A 21,962-nucleotide genomic window follows, 5' to 3' on the forward strand; every position below is an offset into this window, starting at 1 on the left:
GAGACAGCTGGGAATACCAGGTGCCACAGTGGAGTGCCAGTGGCAAAAAACTGTTGTTGTGTAATTAGGCAAGACACTTCACCCACATTGCCTAGTACGTGGTGTGCGAGTGAGTGCTGGTGGTTGGAGAGGGCAGATGGCGCAGATTGGCAGCTTGACTTCTGTCAGTCTGCCCCTGGGCAACTGTGGTTACGACAATAGCTTATTACCAACAAGTGTGGAGTGAGGAAATAATGCACAAAATTGTTAAGTGATTTTAAACATCTGGAGACTAATGCATTATTTTTGTGCCACGGATTCATTACTATTGTTAACTCTAAAACCTAATTATAAATCCTTTATTTATACAGGTAAAGCCTCTTGAGACGTAGTGTTTCATTTTACAAAGGGAACTGTAATAAATACCTAATCAAGTCCCTCACTATCCACTAAATATTTGAATTACATCCATTTGTAATTGAGTAATATTTTTGAATTAATAACACACTAAATAACAGATTGTGGCTAATCTGTCTACAAATGTTAAAGGTGCACTGTAACATTTCTAGTTGCTTGTCTCCATGGAAATATTGTTGCTTTGTCTAGAATGTTCCACAGTATAGATTAAATCTGTCTGTCACGAGCGAGAGGAGCATTTTACAGCACTACATTACATTACAATTTAGATGTGTTGAGAGCCACTTCTGTTCACAGAAGGAATTACTGTATTTTTGAGCAATAGGAACACCCGCAATGAATAAATGCTAGATGTATATGCTTTAATGTCATACCATGAAATACTGCAGGCACAGTAAAAACATCTCCATGGAGACAAGTAGGTAGCGGACCCTCGACCAGGAAAAATGTGCAGTGCACCTTTAATAAAAATATGAAAAATAAAATAGTGCAACAAAGCAAGCTATCGTCGTTGTATGTTATATCAGCAGATGTTCGGTGTTCCCTCCCTCTCTCTCCACTGAGCCCTGTGCATAACGCCATGTTTACTGCATGTTGACATGGAAAATATTTTAGGGTGAAATAGGTAATGATTCATATATACACACTAACTGTACTGCAATGTTTGTCTTTAAACTTCACTTTTCCCAAATCGTGTATATAAGCCTGGTTTAAGAGCCCCACAATGCTCACAAGCCTCCAGTCTTCTAGATAGGACTACAAATGGGACTTAACTGCTCGGATTTTTCATATTTTCTAATGGAAAATTTGGATGGACCCCTAACCTGTACTGGATATGCTGACAAGGTGATGACGGCTCTTGCTGTACCGTTAGCTGTTTATATTCGGTCTAACAGACAAATCTTTCATGTTTCAACAAGTCATCTGTCATTGAACTTGCTCAAGGGGGATTTGATGTTCTTTTTTTTTTACTTGGACTACAAAAAGCATAGATGATTACTTTTATCTCAATTTGTTTAACATGACAGGCTTCTACATTTAAGCTTGACAAGAGGTAGATTTCTGATGTTGTGTATTTAACCTCCAACGATGTAAGTGAAAGGTTATCAAAAGCTCTTATGTCCTTGGCACCTGTATCTTGTGCGTGGAGTGTGCTTGGATGTTTACACAACAGGAGGTGGTACTGCCATGGGCCCTCTTCTGTGCTGCAGCTCTGGGCATCAGGATAGGTCTCCAGCGTTTACTAAACAGCCTGCAGAGGACAAGACTGTTTTAGTGTATACAGAGGCAGCACGTGTGTTTTGGGTTATGGGGACCTGGGACGTGGGCAGTTTACCTGCAGACAGTGAACTTTGTGCAATAGATGAATAGGATTGAACTGGAGAGTAACTTAAAAGACCCATATTATGTTATTTTCTGGTATAATGTTGTTTCCTCATCAAAAACATACCTGGAGTTGTGTTTTATATTTAGGCTGAGTTCATTTCTCTCACCCTGTTCCAGTTTGTGATGTCTTGTGGTAATAGTGGAAATGCTCCAATGTGCTTTAAAACTCCAGACACCTTCATTAGAATCATTTGGATGATTTTAGCCCTGGAATTGCCAATCTCTATTAAACAAAAGGTAAAAGGTAGTTGTTAACTTGAAAGCTACTGCTTCATGACATCACAAGGAGCATTTTGAGCCTGGGGGATGTAGACTGGTTAATAATAAATCGTTGCTCAAAAACAAAACACAATACCAGGTGTGTTTTGAGGAGGTAGCAACATTCTAACATGGATTAAAGCTCACAAAAATCTATTTTGTGTAATATAGGTCCTTTAAGAAACTTTTTAAATTGCAAACAATGTTTTTTTTTTCTCTACTGCTATGCTTGGGTACTGTTAATAGGTGTCCCAGTGGTACTGAAAAATATTAAATAAATAAGGTGAGCAGCAAGTGTTAACAAAACAAAAACAATTTCATCCATGTCTCACCAGTTTGAACCCTGCCCAAGCCCATACTATAGTTTTTGTTTTAAAAATAGATGCAGAATTCATTCAGAAATTATAGCTTATCAACTTCACCAGTTGCAGTCAGTTATTATTTGGATGCTATTTTCTCAGTAATGATATTTTGAACCGCAATATTAATATTTGAGTATAAGTTCTGGTTACTACCCTATGTTAAGTTTATGTACCCTGCCCCATCGCTGCTTGTAAAAATTTACTTTGTGTCACTAACTCTTTTTCCACCCAGTGACACATGAAATCTTCTGCACAAGGTTCATATAATCTGTAAACTTACAAAAATACAAATCTGTCAAGCGTATCAGCTTGGGGTGTAATGGCTGTCTATCTCCGTTTGTAATATAAACATGGAGCTCTTGCGTTGCTATGCAGTGTCTATGTACTAGTAAGTGTGTGGGCCCCATTCCGTTAGTCAGACAGGTGCGTGGAGCCCTGCCACGAGCCGGGCGGCAGGTGGGGAGGAGGATTTATAGATTTTAATCATATCACTGTTGAGCAATAATTTCAGCGCCTAGAGCAAGTTCAGGTCTGCAGCCTCAGTGTTTGAGATTGATGGATGCTACGCTGATCCCTGATTCCCTGACGATACTAACACTACCCATATGTAGTGTAAAACAATGAGACATCAAGGTCTGAAGACACGCTGAACAATTACAGAAGTCTTTAAGTCTTAAGTTTTCAATTAATCAGAGATGAGATTGAATTAATAGTGAATAAGAAGCTATTACTTTTCCTGGAATGTTCCACACTATGGCATTAAACTTCCGTGGTGTCAGGCAGGTGGACAAGATACAGGTTAGATCTGAGCAGCACTGACCAGGGGCGTAACCACAAAAGAATAAAGGTTTTTCAATATATTTTTGGGCCCTAAAAAGATAATGGAATATACATACTGTGGAACATTCCAGGCAAAGCAATAAAAATACACATAGTGCACCTTGAAATATGTTTTATTTTCTTGTTCTGTTTTATCCTGTTTATAGATACTAATTTCATCTACTTAGATTTTATAAGTAGGGCATACGTTAAAAGTTTAATAATAGCAGATATTATTACGTTCTAGGGAAGCCCATTTAGAGAGAAATGGTTAAATAGTTTTATAATTGGAAGATTGATTGAGTGCTTGTCATTTAAAATGGACTAATTACTAGCTGCATATGTATAGATAATACATATGTCAGGGACAAGTTGGCATAATTGCAAAGCTAGCATGTGTAATTATGACATGAATGAAACTGTCATAGAATAGGAAACAGTCTGAGTATGTGCATTGTGTTCTAAGTTTCACATAAACTCAACTGGTTTCAATGGGGCAGACAAGTGCAGTAAATCCCTCATCTTAAAACCATTCTTATCTTAAAACCTCCATCTGTAAAGTCTCTCTTCTCTCCCCTCTCGACCATGTCCCCATTGCTGCCATGATTAACGGTCACAAATTTGCATCCATGTGAGACTACGTCAAGGCACTGTTAATGAGCTTCAGAAGACAAAAGACTGATAATGTTTCTGTTGGCAGACTCAAAGTAAGATCCAGCAAAACCAGCAGGAAAAATGCCACCCCTATGCTCCTACCGCCGCCACGTACGCAAAACCTGAAAGCAACTGTGGAAGAAAAAAAAAAGTATAACTGGCTGCTCAAAGTGCCAAGAAAAGTTTGTTAGATTCGCAACATGTCAGGACAGTACATTTTATGACGTTTACAAATTATCTTCTCTGTTCTTGTAAATGCACTCATGTGTGGATTCCTGTAAGAGGTTTTGCATGCCAGTTTGGCACAAAATGACTAAGGTTATGACATAGCATTTTGCACAGTTGAACCAGAGGCTTAAAAGGATTATCCATCAAATATATTTGGATTTGTAATAAAATGTAATTGCAGGGTCATCATTTCAGTTATGCAAATGGAAATGGGTAGACCCCTCAAAATGCAAGTTTAGTGTGTATGAGAGGTTAGCCCACAGTGTTTAGTGGAATGTACTTAAGTTATATTTAAAGGTACTATATTACACAAAATGGGTTCTTGCACTTTAGGCCATTTCATGATGTTGTTACCTCCTCAAAAACATACCCGGAGTTGTGTTTTAGTTCATTCACATATTTTGAGTCTGTTTACATCGCCAGGGGTCACAGTGCTCCGTTCTATCTTGTGATGTCATGAAGCAGGAGTTACCTTTTACCATTTGTTCAGTAGAGATTGGCAATTCTAGGTCTGAAATAAGCCAAATGGTTCCAGAGAAGGTGTATTGAGTTTAAAAACACAGTTCCTGTATTACCACATGACATCACAAGGTGGAACACAGGTGGAGTGTTTTAACTTTGGGAGAACTCAGCCTAAATATGCAGGGTTTGAGTGTTAGACATTTGTGGATGAAACAAAAGGTATGTCCAGGTATGTTTCTGATAAGGAAACAACATTATAATATAGATCAGAAAACAGAGTAATATGACCCCTTTAAGATTAATACAAAATCTTGCCTAGTTATCGCTAGTTTGTATATTTTTATAGATATAGATATAAGATTACAATTTCACTTCCTGGTTGGGCATGGTCAGCAGGTGAGATATAATATGGATTCTTTATTACTTAATTCCTGCAATTTACTTTTTTTTTTATTTTTATTTTTTTTAACCAACTTCTTCACAAACTGCCAATTGACTGATGTAAAACCACAATAAATATCATGCACATGTACTATCCCCAAATTAATTTAAAGACAAGGGGGGGAAAGAAAATCTCCATGTTACCTTTGCCAATTGTCCCAATCCTCCTTGATCCAAGCTGTGTTGTTTCCTGTATGATTTGTGTATAGTGTAAATGACAGTCATGCTGCCAGTGTTATAGGGTAAATAGAAGGACCTGATGGCGACATGGATCAAAGTGTGGCCCAAAATATCTCCAGTACAAGAACAGCACAGAGAAGCACAAGGTCAGAAGACTTCTCAAGAACTAAAGGACCATTTCTACTAATAGGAAATTGTTTATGCAAATTAAGAATGAGCAGTAGTTGGTGGTGGTTCATGGTAACTTTACTGTTTTTAGGTAACAAGTGATTGTGAAGTGTTGATGTTTTGGCAGATCTGTGTTGTCTTTGCCAGGACTACTATAAACAAGAGATTGGCAACCTAAATGGAACTTCCCTGTTAAACAAAAATTTAATGAATTAATCTGGAACAAAAACACATTTATAACTACGAAATTGTTTTAGTTTTTATTAACATAAAACATGATAAAGAAGAGGGTATTAAAAAAATTTTGGGTTACTAAATATCAAGCAAAAGTATGTTTTTGAAGTACAGTAAATAAATATACCAAACTGGGTACTCGTGAATATGTATAGCATTCAATATGAGCAGAGCATAAGAGACCAGAGCACCACTGTCCCTAAAACTTCACAACAATTTTACAAGTAAAACTAATAAAACTCATAAAAAAATAATAAACTATTCAGATTTAGTGCACCCAACAGCCCATATCTTCTGTGAATTTCTGCAGATTTTTTGTTACTTGGCAAGGCCACTGTCAAGGCGCCGGCATTTTCGAAGATTTAGGTGCTTTTTAACCTTGTGAAGCTGCTATTGTGGACAAAATGTATAGCAAAGACAAAGAACCTTAGCTTTGTCATAGCTTTGGACTTTTTAAAGAGAAAAAGTATTTTGGAGATAAATTCTGCAATCCTGAATTACAAAGCGATTTCATGTGCCCGTCTTTTTATGGAATAAACGATCAAAGAATGTACTTTTTTTTTTTCATTTTGTTTCATATCTTCAAGAAAACACCATTGAATGTTGAATTATGTATGCTTGTCTGTTTGTCTCTGTTTGAAATAAATAAATAAACTGAAACTTGGCTGACTGAATTGATTGGGAAGAAAAAATATAGTAAAATAATATGTAAAACACATAAGTCCATACAAGCCACAAATTTATATGATAAAACAGTTTAAGATATTATCATTTCATTTACGATGGAATGGCTAAGGTACAATTTCTCATCCCCCCAGAGAAACTTCTCCTCCGTATTCGACCTACACCCCAATGCCAGAGTCCAGCTCCAGATCTTGAGCTAGATTCGGTCAGGATCAGGTTAGGTGGACTTTTTTTAACCAGCTGTGCATGTTTTGAGATGATGGGGAAAACCAGAGCACCTGGAGAAAACTTACCCATTCACAGAGAGAACCATGCAGAGTTGTTTTCTTTGTCTAATCTCTTGTGTGGATGAAGCATCTCAACATTGTTATTCAGTTTGTTTGTCTCTTTCTGGTGTGGCCTACCAGAAACAAAAATGAAAAGAGACAATTACAAAAACATAATATGCTTAGATGTAATGTAATAGCAATGTACAGTAGTATTATTTTTGCCCTATTAAGATCTATATTTAGACTAGATCTCCTGAAATATAATCATTCTCATCTCAGATTCTGTGACCTGATACCAAATGTCAAACGTTAGTGTTTTGGACATATTTTCCCATTGTCGCCGTGGGAACATGAGGAGAGGTGAATGCTGAGTCGTGCTTTCCTGTTCACCTCTCCTCGCTCCTATGACTACAGACTAATGAAGTACTTTGCATACAGTCAGCAGTGTCTTTGTAAATGCACTATTCAGGCTGAGCCGCTGCGTGCATGGGAATGTGGGGCTTCACCGTTTTGGAGATACCGTTTCCCATCCATCACACAGGGATCAGGTTTCAGAGACATGCTGGCTCGACTCCTGGTCATCGCTTTTCCAGCAGGACTGTTTTCTGTCACTAGATGCTAAATGTCTTGTTTACATGCACCATTTTGTTTAGAATGTATAATGAGAAGTCAGGTCTGTTAAGGTGAAATATACACTGTTATTATTATTTATACTATTATCTATGTTCGTAATAGGTTGCATCTAAATATACAACCATTTAAGTAAGATTATTTCTGTTTGCCAACTATGTATTCTTTAAGTCGTTTACTCAACAAGGATAGAATTGTGCTGAGTGATTTTCATTTCACTATTTTTATATCTACTTAAAATTTTTCATTGAAGTAAATACAAGTTGGATCGTTATTTTCAATACAATATTCATCACAATTCATCACTTAATAATGTCTACACACCTCTGATTTAAAATAAAACTCAATGAACAGAAATTGACTGAGGCTTTTTATTCATATCAAAAACAGACAACCAGACATATAAAGTATACATTAATAAGAACAGAACCAAACCAACCTTTGTAGATATCATTACCAAACATACAATAATACAAACAATAATTAAAAACAACTGAACAAAGGAATAAAACATATTACAAGTCTCTACACTGCTCAAAGTGAAAGTCTATATTGTTGATCCAATGCATATTAGATACACACATTGTAATTGACCAGCTTGTAATGACATATGCTATTGTTGACTTAGTGATAGCATCAAGAACAATAGCAGGTAACAGTGTAAAAGGACCGCATGTCAGCAGACCTGATCTTGTGTGTGTGTTAATAATGAGTCAGATCTGATAGAGTGGCTTTAGTTGGGATAAAAGCTGACTGGGGATCAGATAGTGATAGCTGAGTATGTTTTTTTTCAGAGACCTAGCCAGAGCGCAGTGTGGCTGAGTCAGCAGTTCCTGTGGGAATCAAAGTCTATTTACTCTTTGTAGTCACGCTGTAGTAGTGATCTCTTGTGTACCCTTCAGTGTAAAGAAAACAGGAGGGCACCTTAAAAAAAAAGTTAAATATAACAATTTCATAATTACAACAAATGGACAAGAGAGAAATATTGTAATCTTTGGGCTAACCCCAAATCTGTATAAGGGTTTTGTCAAAGACAATTAGGATGCAAAGTGATGTTGCTATGGATACCAGAAATAGGCCAAAGTTTTGAAGTTGATTTGCATTTCAAACTTCAGTGCCTTCTCTGATAGATGATGCCAGTTGAGCTGAGTCCCGGGTAGAAATGCCCACTGGTACCACTGTACTGGCTTAGTATGGGGCTTGTGTATCCCAGTGCTGAGTGAGTGGGTGAAGAAGAAAGCACTGAGGATGGAGGCGGCACTTGTGGAACCCAATCTGTACTGCCAGAATTGGGCGAGAAGCTACCGAAACTTGACGGCCTATGCGAAATATCTAAACTAGGCAGGCTGATCGGTAAAGGCCTCGTCAAACCATCACCTCCAAGTTCTCCTGCTGTCGTGCTTACCCCAGACATCTCTGTCAAGAAACTGCTGAGGCAAGGGGTAGATGTGGATGCAGTGGGGGAGGGTATTCGGTCAGATGGAGGGGAGAGGGTGAGAGATGAGCTGCCTGGGTGCTTGGGACTGCCTCTGTCACTGTCGCCTGAATCTTGAGCCACAGATCCGCCCTCTGCTCCGGTGAGAGAGTCGGACTTTCTCTTTCTTTTGCGGCGGAAGTTGCCATTGTCAAACATCTTTTCACAGTTGGGGTCAAGTGTCCAGTAGTTTCCTTTGCCTGTAAGATAAAATGTATATGTATAAGTATTGCATGCACTTTAGGGGACCATTAGATCATTATATTCCACAACAATAACATTCCTAATCAAAATATAGATTCATTTATTAAACTGAGGGTAACAAATTCTAAAACATAAAAGGCTTCACAATCTTAAAATATTGTAAGGGATACTAAAATGCAATAATAAAACATAAAAAATTCACCTGGGTCATCTTCATCTCTTGGCACTTTCTTGAAGCAGTCATTGAGCGACAGGTTGTGTCTTATTGAGTTTTGCCATCCTGCTTTGCTTTTGTTGTAAAATGGGAAATTATCAGCCACATACTGATAAATTTGACTTAGTGTTAGTCTTTTATCTGGCGCCCCGTGGATTGCCATAGCGATGAGAGCAGAGTAGGAGTATGGTGGTCTCACTAACTTCATTAAATCTTCTTGTGAGGGCAGGGAGAACCAGCTTAGCTCCCCTCCTGGACCCCCAGCTCCGGCTGGGCCAAGGTATGGCCTCTGCATCCCATAGTGCTGCGGGACAAAGGGAGGCCCTGGGTTCCCCGGCGGTGCGGTGCTGCCCAGGTAAGATGGTGTAGAGTTGTTGAACCAGAGGTAAGGATTCGGAGAGGGGGTGGTGTAGTCACTGAGCTCATAGGACGTTGGGGTGGTGCGCTGAGGGCTGGGCAGTGATGGAGGAGGGTAGTAGCAGTCGCTGTACATGCTGAGCTCTGGAGGCTCCTGTCCCAAAGTAGGGAACTGTGGACCACACCGAGGAGGAGACTGGCCCTGGGACTCAAACGAGGACATTGTAAAATCTCTTCTTTCCTCTTCTTCCTATCTGTGGTAAAAATGTTGCTAAAAAGGAAATCTTTCAATGAACAAATCTTCTGTCCAACTCAAATAAAATAATAAAGTCTTTGCAATCCTTCGGTCACCCTGTCCCACTTGTGTTGAGACTGTTTGCCCTTGCTTAATGTCACAATGACACCTGTCATACCTGCTTTATCTCCCTGGTAACGCCCCTTCCTTCCTCTGATTGGCTGTCTTCAACAGGTGGGATGCAGGTTCCAGGACTTTTGCTCCTGTCAGCTTATTCAGTACCTTCAGGGCTTTTGCTCAGAAAGCTCCCCCACAGTAAAATAATTTTCCACTCAGGTTGCTGGCTAGCATAACATTTTAGTGGAGACATCTGTGTGTTCATCTTAAATCCTATGCAATCCTAATGCAAAGGGATTTTTTTCTCAGCACTTTTCATCATTATCTCATCACATTAAAAGAACAAGTACGTAAATAAATAAATAAACAAACAAACAAATAAATAAATAAATAAATAATAAATAATAATAATAATAATAATAATAATAATAATAATAATAATAATAATAATTAATTATATTATTATTATTATATATTATTATTATTATTATTATTATTATTATTATTATTATTATTATGTGCAGAAAAGTGTAGCTATGAAGGATTGCGACTGGAGAGCTGCGCCTGCGCTGTTGATATATTGCTGATCGGCGCGAAAACACACAACGCAAAATCGGGAACAACACTTTTTTTCCTCAGACTTTTCTTCATTTATTCACAGTAAGTTAAACGTTTCATTTATCATTAAGTTAAACGTTTCATTTATCATTAAGCATGATACATCTAAGTTAGAAAATGATGAAAAAGTTAGTGAACACCAACACTGCTAAACACTATGGCTAAGCTGCAACTTGCTAGTGACTCAGTAAGCTAGGTTTGCGCTAACTTTTGTACTCGAGTTTGTGGATAATCATGTCCATCCATGTGTGAAATTAACACGTGCGATCTTGGCTGATTTTACCGGTTTTAGATGGCCTCTTATTCTTCCTCTTTACCGCCTCCTGAGTCTCCTGAAAACCCCGCCGACAACGTCGCATACTTCCTGGAGTTAAACAATGCCATGGAGCGCATGATCGAAGAGACTGAAGACTTGTCAGGTAAACCCAAAAGATATGTATGTATATATATATAAATATATATGACCGAGGGCTTAAAACTAGTTGCATAGAGAATAAAAACCTTAATGTGGGCTTTATTTACTAGCAAAAACAATTATTATATAATAAGTATAACATATGCTTCTCAGTTAGTCTGATCAGTTAACGGTCACTCGGAGTCAGATCTTACTCTCCACCCGAAAAGTTACGTAGTGCAGCCACACATTTTGAACTTAATTATTAAGTTGGTGGCTCTGTACTACCAAAGAGGACCACAATATTTATCTGAAGTTTGAGTGTAATAGCCTAGTTTTTGGGTGACTGTTATCTGAAATCCAGCAATATCTGATTGGCATTCTGACAATTTGTTAGAAAGTTATGACAATGTTAGAAAATGTGTTTTTTGTTGTTTTTTGTTCATTACTATGGCATTTATTAATATTGAGAGGTGAAAGACAAAATAATAATGCTTTTTGCCATGTCTAATGTTTTTCATTCTCCTGTCTATAGTACGACTCATCTTGTTGGCGTATGACGTGGTTGACATGAGGACCGATCCGGAACTTGGAGCATCGTTAGATATTCTTGAAGATGCTTTCCAGAGATGCAAAACTGCTGTTTTTGGACAATTAAATTAATAAAATGTGGCATGGCTTTGAAAGTTAATTAGATGAAGAGCTGGTTCTAGATTCTATTCTTTATGTAATTTGTTTGTGTTCTTTGAGGCTTTGTTCCTGTACCTCTTTGCAGTTCTGTATTCAGTATAAATGTAAATGTATTAAATTACAAACTTGAAAATTGGGAATCTTGTCATTTTTTATTTAATTGCGCTCATCTCACAGCTAAATTAATTGCATGTTAATTAGTTTATGTTTAACATAGAGGAAAACAATGAAGAATAATTTATTATATTATATATTACAATTTAATTAATTCAATATAATCAACTTGGTTCTTTAATATAAAAGGCATTTTTAAATGTGTAAGGCTACAGCATACCAGATTGTCATTAAAATTAAATGAATCTATAGTATCCCGGGTGTATACATCTCCTTCCTGGCTGCTCTCTGGGGGTATATGCTTTTCAGTAAACCCACTTTCTTCTGCCTATATTTTAGTTAATGTACTTTGTTTATGTGATGAGAATGTTTTTGGCAGTGGGTGAAAAATCAGCTTGGACAGTACAAATATACAGAAAAGTTTAGCAAATTATTATTTCACATTCTCAACATGATTCAAACAGAACTTAAATTTAACTGATTACGGATAGATTAGATTGAATCCGTGTTTGTTTACGAAAATGACCCAAGAGTTCTGCTTCTTCTGCACTGAACTGACAACAATCTACTAGTACACTGTATTCAGATCTTATTCTTATAGTGAAATTAAGCAATCTTATGTCCCAGATGTCTGAAGTGCCATTTTTATTTTCCATCACAAACTCCATGAATATGTTATGGTGTTGCCTAGAATGATCCAGAGTATGGTATTAAACTTATCTATGTCCATGGAGACAAACAGATGGCACTACCAGCTGAAGTTACAGGTCAGATCTGCAGAGAAGTAACCTTCCCTCACAGCAAGATTTCCTTAACAATTAAATGCCTGTAAGTGAATAAATGCAAGATAGAGGAGATGTATTTAATGCCATTCTTCCATTCAAAGCATCCAACATCTCCATGAAGATAAGTTGAATGATTGATTTCTAAATGTCTGTTATATTCTTGTATTTTTCAGATGGAAAATGTAAAGAAAAATGGAGAGGCAACTGAGTATTCTGATTTGGACAAGATTTTGAAAGCAATGGACTCTTTGTCTAAAACCATGGATGACCTTCTACGTATGTTTTTACTTCTAATTCTCTCCACTCTCTGTTGGCATTTATTAAAGCAGTAAACCAGTAAACCCACCTTGAACACTGATTTGCAAATATTCAAAGTCTATGATGTAATACCTCCCCACTCTCCCACCCCAGATCTTCAGCATGATAACATGAGTGGATTACAGTACGCCAACCGTTGTTAATTTGGGCCAAGTGAGTGGTGCCGTGTTGCTTGATGTCAGTCAAACAGCTCCAGTGATGGGCTGATAGTGCCAACTGACACATTTCAAACACATTTCTGCTCATCTGTCATGTCCTGGCTTTTCAAACCATGATGTTGTAACTTATTTTGTGCCAGAGGGGACAGCAACCAGAACATACATTTCCCTGGCTAACCTTTCAAGGCATCAAAGACGAAAAATTGGACTGAAGGTTCAAAGAAAAAAAACAAGGAAGTGTTATTTGAATGACAGAGTGTGATCAAATGTATGCAACGTTATATGTAAAATGTTGCCTTGAGGAAAATATGCCTGGCAGGTGTGTAAACCATTAAGAGACTGAAATATACTAGAGCTGGAGGACAGGGTTGTAAGATAAGGAAGGAATCATTGTTCACTATTAGCAAATTGCAGTGTCTTTTGTGGGGGTGTACTGTGTAACATTTTACGTGGAGGACTGGTAACCATGGAGAGGTTTTTGCTTTGGCTGGAATGGTCCACAGTATAGTATTAAACTTATCTGTTTCTATGTTAACAGGCAAGTGATGCCATCATGACAAGTGTGCAGGCTATTTTTATTTTATTTTTTAAAATAAACTCTACTTGGATAAATGCAAGATATATACCTTTAATGCCATATAGTGGAATTTCTTGTCATGTGATTCTTTTCTTTTGGATTTTAAAAAATACATTATGTTATAAAAAAATGAATAAAAACATTTCAGTAAGTTGGCCATTGTGGATTGTATTGTGATATAGCATTTGTCTCTGTCTGCAGTGCAAAGTAAACTGAAGCTCTGTGACCTCATCATCTGTGTTGGTCGGTCCTGCAGTGTTGCAGCTCTGAAAGTCCAAGATGGCCATAAGCAGCAGCAGTAGTACACATCATAAAGGTAATACAGTTTAGTTTATAAAAACACTTTTAATAGCACAATATGATTTCTGAGAAAGAATTTTAACATGTGACAGTAATTATAAAGGCTTACAGGGAGACTAGGCAGCAGTAAAGTGTGAATGCTCACTTCATTTCATTTTTTGAATGGATGGCAGTATTGAGAACTATTTGTTTATTCATGTAAAATTTACCCATTCTTAGCTTAGCTTAGCATTTGAGCTCACAACCTCTTATAAGAATTATCTAAAAAGTAAATTCACAGATGTTGAAACTGATAATTTCTGTTATACACTAGATCTAGAACTGGCTGACAAAAGTCACACAAACAAAAGTCTGTGTTTTCAAAATATTTGTTTTAACTGCCCCCATGTATTAAATATTATTGAACTATAGAATGTAGCTATCTGTACCCACCCAGCAATATGATAACATGAAAAGTTTTTTTTTAAATGGTTATAATAATACAGAAACAGCTACCCGCCCATATTTTGCTTATTATTAGTTCTTGTTATTGTTGTGGTCCGACTGGGTGCAGGAGGCAACACAGGGGCCGTGTCTCGGAACTCCGGTCCTTGGCATCAATGAGCAGCAGTGGGTGTGGGCATGGTGGGTAATGATCTCTCTCACTCCAGGGAAACTCTACACACAAAAGCACACACACAAAATGACAAGGGCCTAATGACGCAGGACAAGTTTGCAGCAAACATGCCCCTAAGTGAATGTTGAGATGTGGACTTTGGTGCCAGACTCTCTGCTCTTTCTAAACTGCAGAGAAAATGACATTGTCTTAAAGTTTGGTTTTATGTAACGTCACAATATTCCAAACTGCCCATTGTTTGACACTGAGGTTGAGGGCAGGTCAGAGTAATGGTAGAATTAGCCTTTTAACTGTAAAAATGCACAAAATTGACTTGGTTTATGGTTAATATCACGGTAATTAGGGACCTACTGGACCGGTCCACATGAAACACACCTGGCAGGTTTCTCTCCACAAATGATTATTATTTTTCATTATTTATTGCCGAAAGATATCTGCTTGCATTCATGTAGCTTGTTATGATGTTTATGCCATTTTGTAGAACACCCCAGAAGGTTTCGGACCCTCCATCTAAAAACGTATATCGTGCCCCAAGATTATCATGGTGAATTTGTGGATCCAAGTAATTTCCCTTGTGGATTCATAAAGTTTGTCTAAATCTAAACTAAATTTATTTTAATATACAGGGTTCTATTTTATTTAAGATCTGCCCATATAGAGTGATGTAGACCCATGTAAACCTATTCATACCATTTTGTTATGGAGGCCAGTGCCAAGGAAAAAACAATCGCCTTGTTTACGGATCTTAATGTTGTAAATCTTGGCATCCTTCAGCACCATCAAAGTGTAAGGATGCTCTGCTTGGCCTTTGGAACTTTCTCTTACCACAAATGCACCATCCTAGAAATCACAGACAAATGCAAAATTAATATATATATATATATATTTTTTTTTTTATTTATTTATTTTTTCTATTACAGAACAGAAAAACGTTTCTCTGACCTTGTCCACTTTTGTAAGAGCTACCTCTGCCTCCCGCCTGGTCATCACTCCTCCGTACCATCTGGGATCTAAAGCCTGCATTCAAAGAGCCATATTAAGGACTGTTTCTATGTCGAGATGACATTTAAGTTCTGAAGGTTTATGTTGAGGCAAATGTCATGCATATAGCACACCACTAAGCCCATTAAAGGCCCTGCACCTGATTTTCTACATCTTTTACAACTCTGAGACACCAGAGCAGAGTTTGACCATCATTGTAAAGCTAACAAACCAAAACCCTTTATAACTGGATGCGGACAGTACACAACAGACTTATTATGACCTTAAGAGCTGGTTATACTTGTACAATAGATCTGTTCTAGGGCAATATAAATTTTGCTTAAATATGTGGGAAAAATTGGGCACAGGTTCTTTAAGAGTGCTAGATGTGGCCATAGCGTTTAAAACACTGCCATCTGCTGGTAAGCTTGTGGAAATGCAACTTTAATTCCAGCATATATTTTTTATTGGATATTTGTTGTTCTAGGATAGTTCTAATACAGTGTGTTGATATAAAATACTAGTAGTCCTTTACCTCTTCCAAATTTGAACTTTGCGCAGGCAAGGACTGAAGTTCTCTACAATAAAGACAGGTTTACTACATGTTTGTAAAATGGTTTATATATGGAACTAAAAACTTAAAAAGTTAACATACCTTTGTGTTATGAGAGAATAATTTGCTGAGCCATTATTGGTGGAGAAGCTCAAGTCTTTGTGTACACTGCCCTCTTGTGGATTTTAAGGGAGTGACAGAAATGAGACTACTGAGTGGGCTTGCATTAATTACAGGTTTTATAAATTCATGATTACCTGGTCGTTGGCCAAATCTTTGTGATGCCATAGCAGGCTTTGTTTTCCTTTTGGGCTTTTCTGAACTGGGCTTAGTAAGCATTTCTAGACAAGAAAACATAATTTGTTAACATAATATTGTTTTTATAACTTGGGTCATTTTTGTTCATTTATCTTGGATTTGACAAGATATTTCCACTGTACCATGGTAGACATTTTGTTTCGTTTGCATCTTTATCGTCAAGGATTCACCTAGACTCGCATTGTCATATACTTGTTCATCCAGATCCTGAAAAAGAACATGGTTTGTAGAGTTGATTGTCAAAAAATTTATTTTTTCTTTCAGAATATACTGTATTGAGTTTTTAGCTAAATTTACACCATTTACAATAAAAACATCTACAAAAAATATATATACTGTGTAGAATTTGTTTACCATTCACTATAACTTACATTCTTCTCATTGTCCTCTTCCTGTTGAACAACTGCTGCTACAGGAAGAAGTGACATTTAAAGACACCAAACCATGATTAGTGTATATTTATGTTACTACCTGGTCTGTGGTTGCTGTTAAATCTAAAAAGAATAAGACAGAGCTAGAGATTACATACAATAAAATTGCAGCGTTTCACCAGTGTATGTTGCTTACCTTGAACTAGGGCTTGTGTTTGATATGGCTTTTTGTAGCTCTTTAAGTTTTCTGTTGAAATAAGAAAACACACAGGACTCAATAATACTGCACTTTTCAATACTTAATTGTTCATGAAAATATTACTACTTACTGACAATAATAACCAGGGAACACTTGGAGATCACACTCAGACATTTGCTGTCAATAATGTTGTTTTAATTTTAACAAATCACTATTGTGTGGTATATTGTAAGCTTTATACTTACCAAAAAATGTTTTCCAGTTATGTTTAGTTGTACTGCAATATTGTCACAGCCAGACAACTTAAGCTGCATAGAGAGTAGGATTTTTTTTAGTATTTTATACAACAAATTTAAAATAATATCATCGTTAATAATGTACTAGTTGTGAGTTGTTTGTCAGCTTTTGGCTTCTTGGTTCTTCTACACCAGGGGTGTCAAACATAAGGTCCGGGGTCCAGATCCGGCCCTCCAAGACCTTTAATCTGGCCCTCAGCTGATTTTCTACTCAGATATTTTAATTATATTTTCTATTAAAATATTGTTAATTTTCTGTGGTGTTTATCACAGCAGCATCTCCAGTGCCTCTGTACGTGGCCCCTCCCACCAGAGCAGCACAAATGAAGACTTGTCTCTTTCCAAACGCTCTTAAAGGACGATCGTTTTGACTGTTGACCATGACACCTTCATCAGCAAAATGTCAAAAATGAGCAAAGTGGACGCCGAGTGCTGGATTTTCCAAGAAAAATTAACTTATTCCTATTTGCATACAAGTTAATGTTAAAACATTGTGTTGAAATTGCATTTTTCTTAAAGTTTCAGGTTGATCATCATATTATAATATTTTGTAAAAGAAAGATTATAGATAATAGATTTGTGTTTCTCTGCACAAATATTTGAACTTATTGTTATTTTTGGGGTTTATATGCCATGAGCTTTCTGATCCGGCCCCTTTGGATCAAAGTAGGTTGGATACAGCCCCCAGACCAAAATGAGTTTGACACCCCTGTTCTACACTGACCCCCTCCAAACTAGGAATGCGCTGATTCAGCTTTGTCAGTTCCAATACCGATATTTATACTTTGACTTTAAGTGTCTGCTGATACTTGATATTAACCGATACCAGTGTAGGGTCAGGAAAATTACACAAGGGGTCAAATCGTGTTATGCTTTTCTCATTTATCCTACAAATAATTACTGAACAGCTTTGTATGAATAAAAGTTCAAACAGTATGAGACGTTCTAGGCCAAAAGAAGTCTGTAATAGCTCAGTCAGGATATGGGCTGAACCAATATCATGAAACTAATACCAAACACAAATTCAAAAGTCGATCCAGCTTAATTTTTCAGTATTGGTGCTGACATTCAATAACGGTAACTAGGGGTGTGCAAAAATTTTGAAATATCGATATATCGTATTGTTTAATGTGATGATACAGTATCGATATCATGGGCTGTATTGATATATCACCAAGATATATATTTTTGGTATATTTATGAAATTATTTTGTTAGAGAGCCACAGGTTTGTTGTTTATTTGGAGGAAGGAAACTCGTTTATGCAAAACATTTGACATTTTCACTGTTTTGATGATTAAAATGGGTGTGTTTCATACCCATTTTAATCTCCGTCTATGTAAATGCATACAGTACAAATTTTACTCCAGCACTGATCAAACATGTGGTTAACAGAAATGTAGCCTTACCTTTTTCATGTAGTTAGCCAGTGTCTGTGGTTTCCAGCTCATCACTTCATATTTTGAAGGAGGAACACTAGAACTCATTCTAAATGTTTGTTGGTACTCAGAACTGTTGTGTGTTGTATGGTGCTTCTTCGCTTTATCTGTTGTTTCTTGTAATGGGTTGATGCTTTTAGAGTAACCAGTGAAGACTGAAACTTTCAGTGGTTTAATGACAAATAACGTCAGACATGTAAAATTAGCTAAGAGCACACTCTTGAATATGCACTGGTCACTAAAAATAGTTGTTGATTGTTTCCTTTCTGCTAGCTACCACATGCAAGCACACACCAAGATTCTATGATAGCATGCTAATATGTAAGTAGACTTTAAGCGACCTCACTGATACATATCTCTAGTTACAAATGGGTAAATACGTAGCAATCTTTGTCAGATCTTGTTTTCCAGCCTGAGCACGTCCTGTAGGGCCATTGGTATCTCACACCCGGGTGAAAGAGGAGGGCAGCCCAGGCCAAGCATTGATCAATCATCCTCAGATCCCCCCAGAGCCCCAGGCCTCATGAGTGTGAATATTTGAGTCCTCCTGGGGGGTCCTTGTGGGAGATTGCCTCCTCCCACCACAGACTTTTCTCCTCTTCTGATAGAGAAACATTTCATTACACTACCCCCCGTACCCCACACCAGTGTAAAAGCAATGATGGAAGAATACTTTGAAAATGTATTTAGTTGCAGAATACAGAATACCTGCATTAAAATGGATTTCAAAACTAAATCTGTTACATGGTCCATACAGAGTACTATATTCTGAATACACAGAAGACTTTTACATCAAGTTGCATTTAGTAAGCATAGAGTAAAAATGCAACGTAGCCAGTGAAAGGGCTTTGTTTGTTTCATCGTGTTTTGCATTTATGTATTACTAATTGGCAAAGGAAAATCACACATGCACTCACCATGAGCGGCATTTTATATTTTTCTCTCTCTGATATCGAGCCATTTGAAACCTAAATTTTGTGATCAGGTACAACAATGTATTCCTATGACTTTAGGAAAGTAATTGTATTCTGAATACCACCAAATGAAAAAGTACCTGCACCAGAATATAGTTACTCAAAATGTGTATTCTGAATATATATTCTTGGTACATGTATTCAGTTACTTCCCAATACTGTGTAAAGGATGCACTATGGATTTACAGACAGCCAAGAAACTAATCAAAATATTTTTGTTACTGCAGTTGCACACATTTTGGGGATAATAGTACTTTTGGGGGAGGTTTTGAAACATATAATTGTAGCCATGTAATTGTAAGGTAGTTTTAAAATCATAGGAGTACTGTCTCACCTGTGTGTACTTAAAGGCAGGAGTAGAAAGTAACTACCAGTAGGCCTTCTTTATAGATTTGGAGTATTTATGGTAGAGTTTAAAAGACATGTCAATTTAATTAGCTACATTTAAAATCATAAAAGTACAGCAAAAGTCACAATCATCCCAACCCCCTACTGTGTCACCTCTGTCTCTACACCTTTCTGTACTCACAAACATATGTAATTGGCAGCAGTAGTACTTGTACTTGTAACTGTTTATATTTTAGCCACGTAACTGTACTTTTACTTGAGTGCGAAATGTGAGTGCTCTTTCCCCCACTGCTTACAGCCAGTCAAAATTATGTGATTGCTGTTTCACAAAGCTCAGAGAAGAATGGTTCAATAAATACATACTGAGCACAAAGCATCCATGAAATTGATTTGAGAATAGGTTGCGCTGATGAGAAGCTGTGGCAATCCAAAAAAACTGTAGCTTAAACATGTGGTGGAGTTAAGTAAAGTAGTAGTATTTGCCTTAAAATTGTAATGATGCTTGCCCTGACCTTATATATTATTAATATCTCTATACAAATTAAAAATGGTAAATGTAATCTTGACATTTTTATCAAACTGCATGATTTTTTTGTATTTGAAAGCATCCAACAGTAACATTGCACGTTTATGGACCCAGACCCTTACAATAACTGCTGAGGTTAAACTTTTCTGTATAATAATCGCCGATGGAGAGATGTAGGCCTCATCTATTCATCTGAGATTATGTCATCATCAAAATCCACTACATAAACAACAACTTCAACCTCTTTACAAGTAAGTAGTTACAGCACTGAGGCAATAGCATAAACAGCAGACATAAGTGAAGGTTTCCAGTAGGGCAGGTCTTCGTTAAGACACAGCAGGGAATCATGGGAAAAACAGGGCACTTCCACAGGTAAACAGACAAATGGGCAGATTGGTAGGCTATGCTTCGGTCTGTCACAACATTAGATGTTTGTTGAGACTTAGAATTACACTTTCTCTTATTCATCATTTGCTCAGACAATGTAAACAAGCAAAGGACAAATATGCTATCTAATCAGGTAGAATTTGTCCAGCCATTTTTGTAGTTCTCAGTTTTAACAAAATATCAAAGCTTTCCATTATAGCTACCCACTTATTCTACCTTCTTTTACAGTTAAGTTTAAAAAGGAAAATTTGGGTGGCCGCCTCCCCCTTTGCCCCAGGCACAGACCCCCTGATGCAGGTAATATCCATGCCATCACTCATTTAGCCAGGACCCTGGCAGATTTATGACATGCCCAGCTGAGAAGAAGATTTTAGGAGATACAGGGGGTCAGGAAGAAAAGGTACCAGGAGATCACAAGGCGGAGATAGGGACTTTCCAATTCTATTCTAAATGTTATCAATTGTAATTTACGGGCAGGACGTGATGCCCTCTCTGATGTACTTTTTTCATGCTTTTAGTACTTTTTCAATATTGGGTTCTTGGGGAAATCCGAAGGTTATTGGGTCCCACTCCGACAGTGCGAGACAGTATTAAAGTATATGGTAAAGTATAGCCTACTCTTTGTGATATGAGATGATTTAGTAAAGATTATGCAAAATAGGCCTATTAGTTTGTTCAATATTGGTAAGCCTAAACACAAACAAACAAACGTACATACAGTATACAGTTACTTGTTATTTGACACATGGACTATTAAAAAAACAGTAATTGAAAATTAAAATAAAAAAGCATACAAAATCTATTTCAGATAAACAAGTTGTGTGTCAGCTGTTGAATCTGCAAAAAAAATATTTTTTTAAAAATCTCAGTTAAATCCTGACATACCCGTCAACGCGTTTCCCTTTTTACTTTGATGTATTAAGACTCATTTACATTTCCCAGAGAGCTGCAGGGGTCTAGGCTATACAGGATTATCCTTGGGCCAAATAACCAATTTTACCTCAAGACACTTTGTTTATTTATCTTTTAAAGTATTTTTATTCCCTTTGAACAAAGTAAGAATACACATTAACTACAGACTAATAGTGGATCAGCGCTGGATCAACACCTGGGAAGGTGTGAAGAAACGTCGCGTTATGCGTGTAATCCCCATTATAATGTACGCATGGCTTTGTTATTCAAATAGACACCACATGGTTCTGCCTTGATCCCAAACTCATCTGACCACG

General features: G+C 37.1%; 2 protein-coding genes and 1 long non-coding RNA gene across 3 annotated transcripts; 2 read left to right on the forward strand and 1 right to left on the reverse strand.

The window, feature by feature from the left end:
* Positions 1-7,542: 7,542 nt before the first annotated feature.
* Positions 7,543-9,796, reverse strand: foxi3b (forkhead box I3b). Its single transcript, XM_020927205.2, has 2 exons — positions 9,052-9,796; positions 7,543-8,845 (listed from the first exon to the last, which is right to left on the reverse strand). Exons 1-2 carry the CDS (start codon positions 9,641-9,643, stop codon positions 8,283-8,285), a joined length of 1,155 nt encoding a protein of 384 aa, XP_020782864.2. The 5' UTR covers positions 9,644-9,796; the 3' UTR covers positions 7,543-8,282.
* A 563-nt stretch (positions 9,797-10,359) lies between these two features.
* On the forward strand, positions 10,360-11,458 carry syce3 (synaptonemal complex central element protein 3). The gene is made up of 3 exons (XM_055158870.1): positions 10,360-10,432; positions 10,683-10,809; positions 11,320-11,458. Exons 2-3 carry the CDS (start codon positions 10,683-10,685, stop codon positions 11,445-11,447), a joined length of 255 nt encoding a protein of 84 aa, XP_055014845.1. The 5' UTR covers positions 10,360-10,432; the 3' UTR covers positions 11,448-11,458.
* A 1,091-nt stretch (positions 11,459-12,549) lies between these two features.
* Positions 12,550-15,332, forward strand: LOC129410520 (uncharacterized). Its single transcript, XR_008632898.1, has 3 exons — positions 12,550-12,649; positions 13,628-13,742; positions 15,263-15,332. It is a non-coding gene; the product is annotated as an uncharacterized LOC129410520 (long non-coding RNA).
* Positions 15,333-21,962: the final 6,630 nt, after the last annotated feature.

Source organism: Boleophthalmus pectinirostris, unplaced genomic scaffold, assembly GCF_026225935.1.
Source record: "Boleophthalmus pectinirostris isolate CB_2022bp ecotype Guang Dong unplaced genomic scaffold, ASM2622593v1 HiC_scaffold_23, whole genome shotgun sequence".
NCBI lineage: Eukaryota > Metazoa > Chordata > Actinopteri > Gobiiformes > Gobiidae > Boleophthalmus > Boleophthalmus pectinirostris.

Excerpts from the sequence above, each read along its gene's own strand:
- foxi3b (XM_020927205.2), bottom strand. The coding sequence starts at position 9,643 with ATGTCCTCGTTTGAGTCCCAGGGCCAGTCTCCTCCTCGGTGTGGTCCA. Across the intron at positions 8,846-9,051 it reads AAGAGATGAAGATGACCCAG|GCAAAGGAAACTACTGGACA; the intron begins GTGAATTTTTTA and ends TTTATCTTACAG.
- syce3 (XM_055158870.1), top strand. The coding sequence starts at position 10,683 with ATGGCCTCTTATTCTTCCTCTTTACCGCCTCCTGAGTCTCCTGAAAAC. Across the intron at positions 10,810-11,319 it reads AGAGACTGAAGACTTGTCAG|TACGACTCATCTTGTTGGCG; the intron begins GTAAACCCAAAA and ends TCCTGTCTATAG.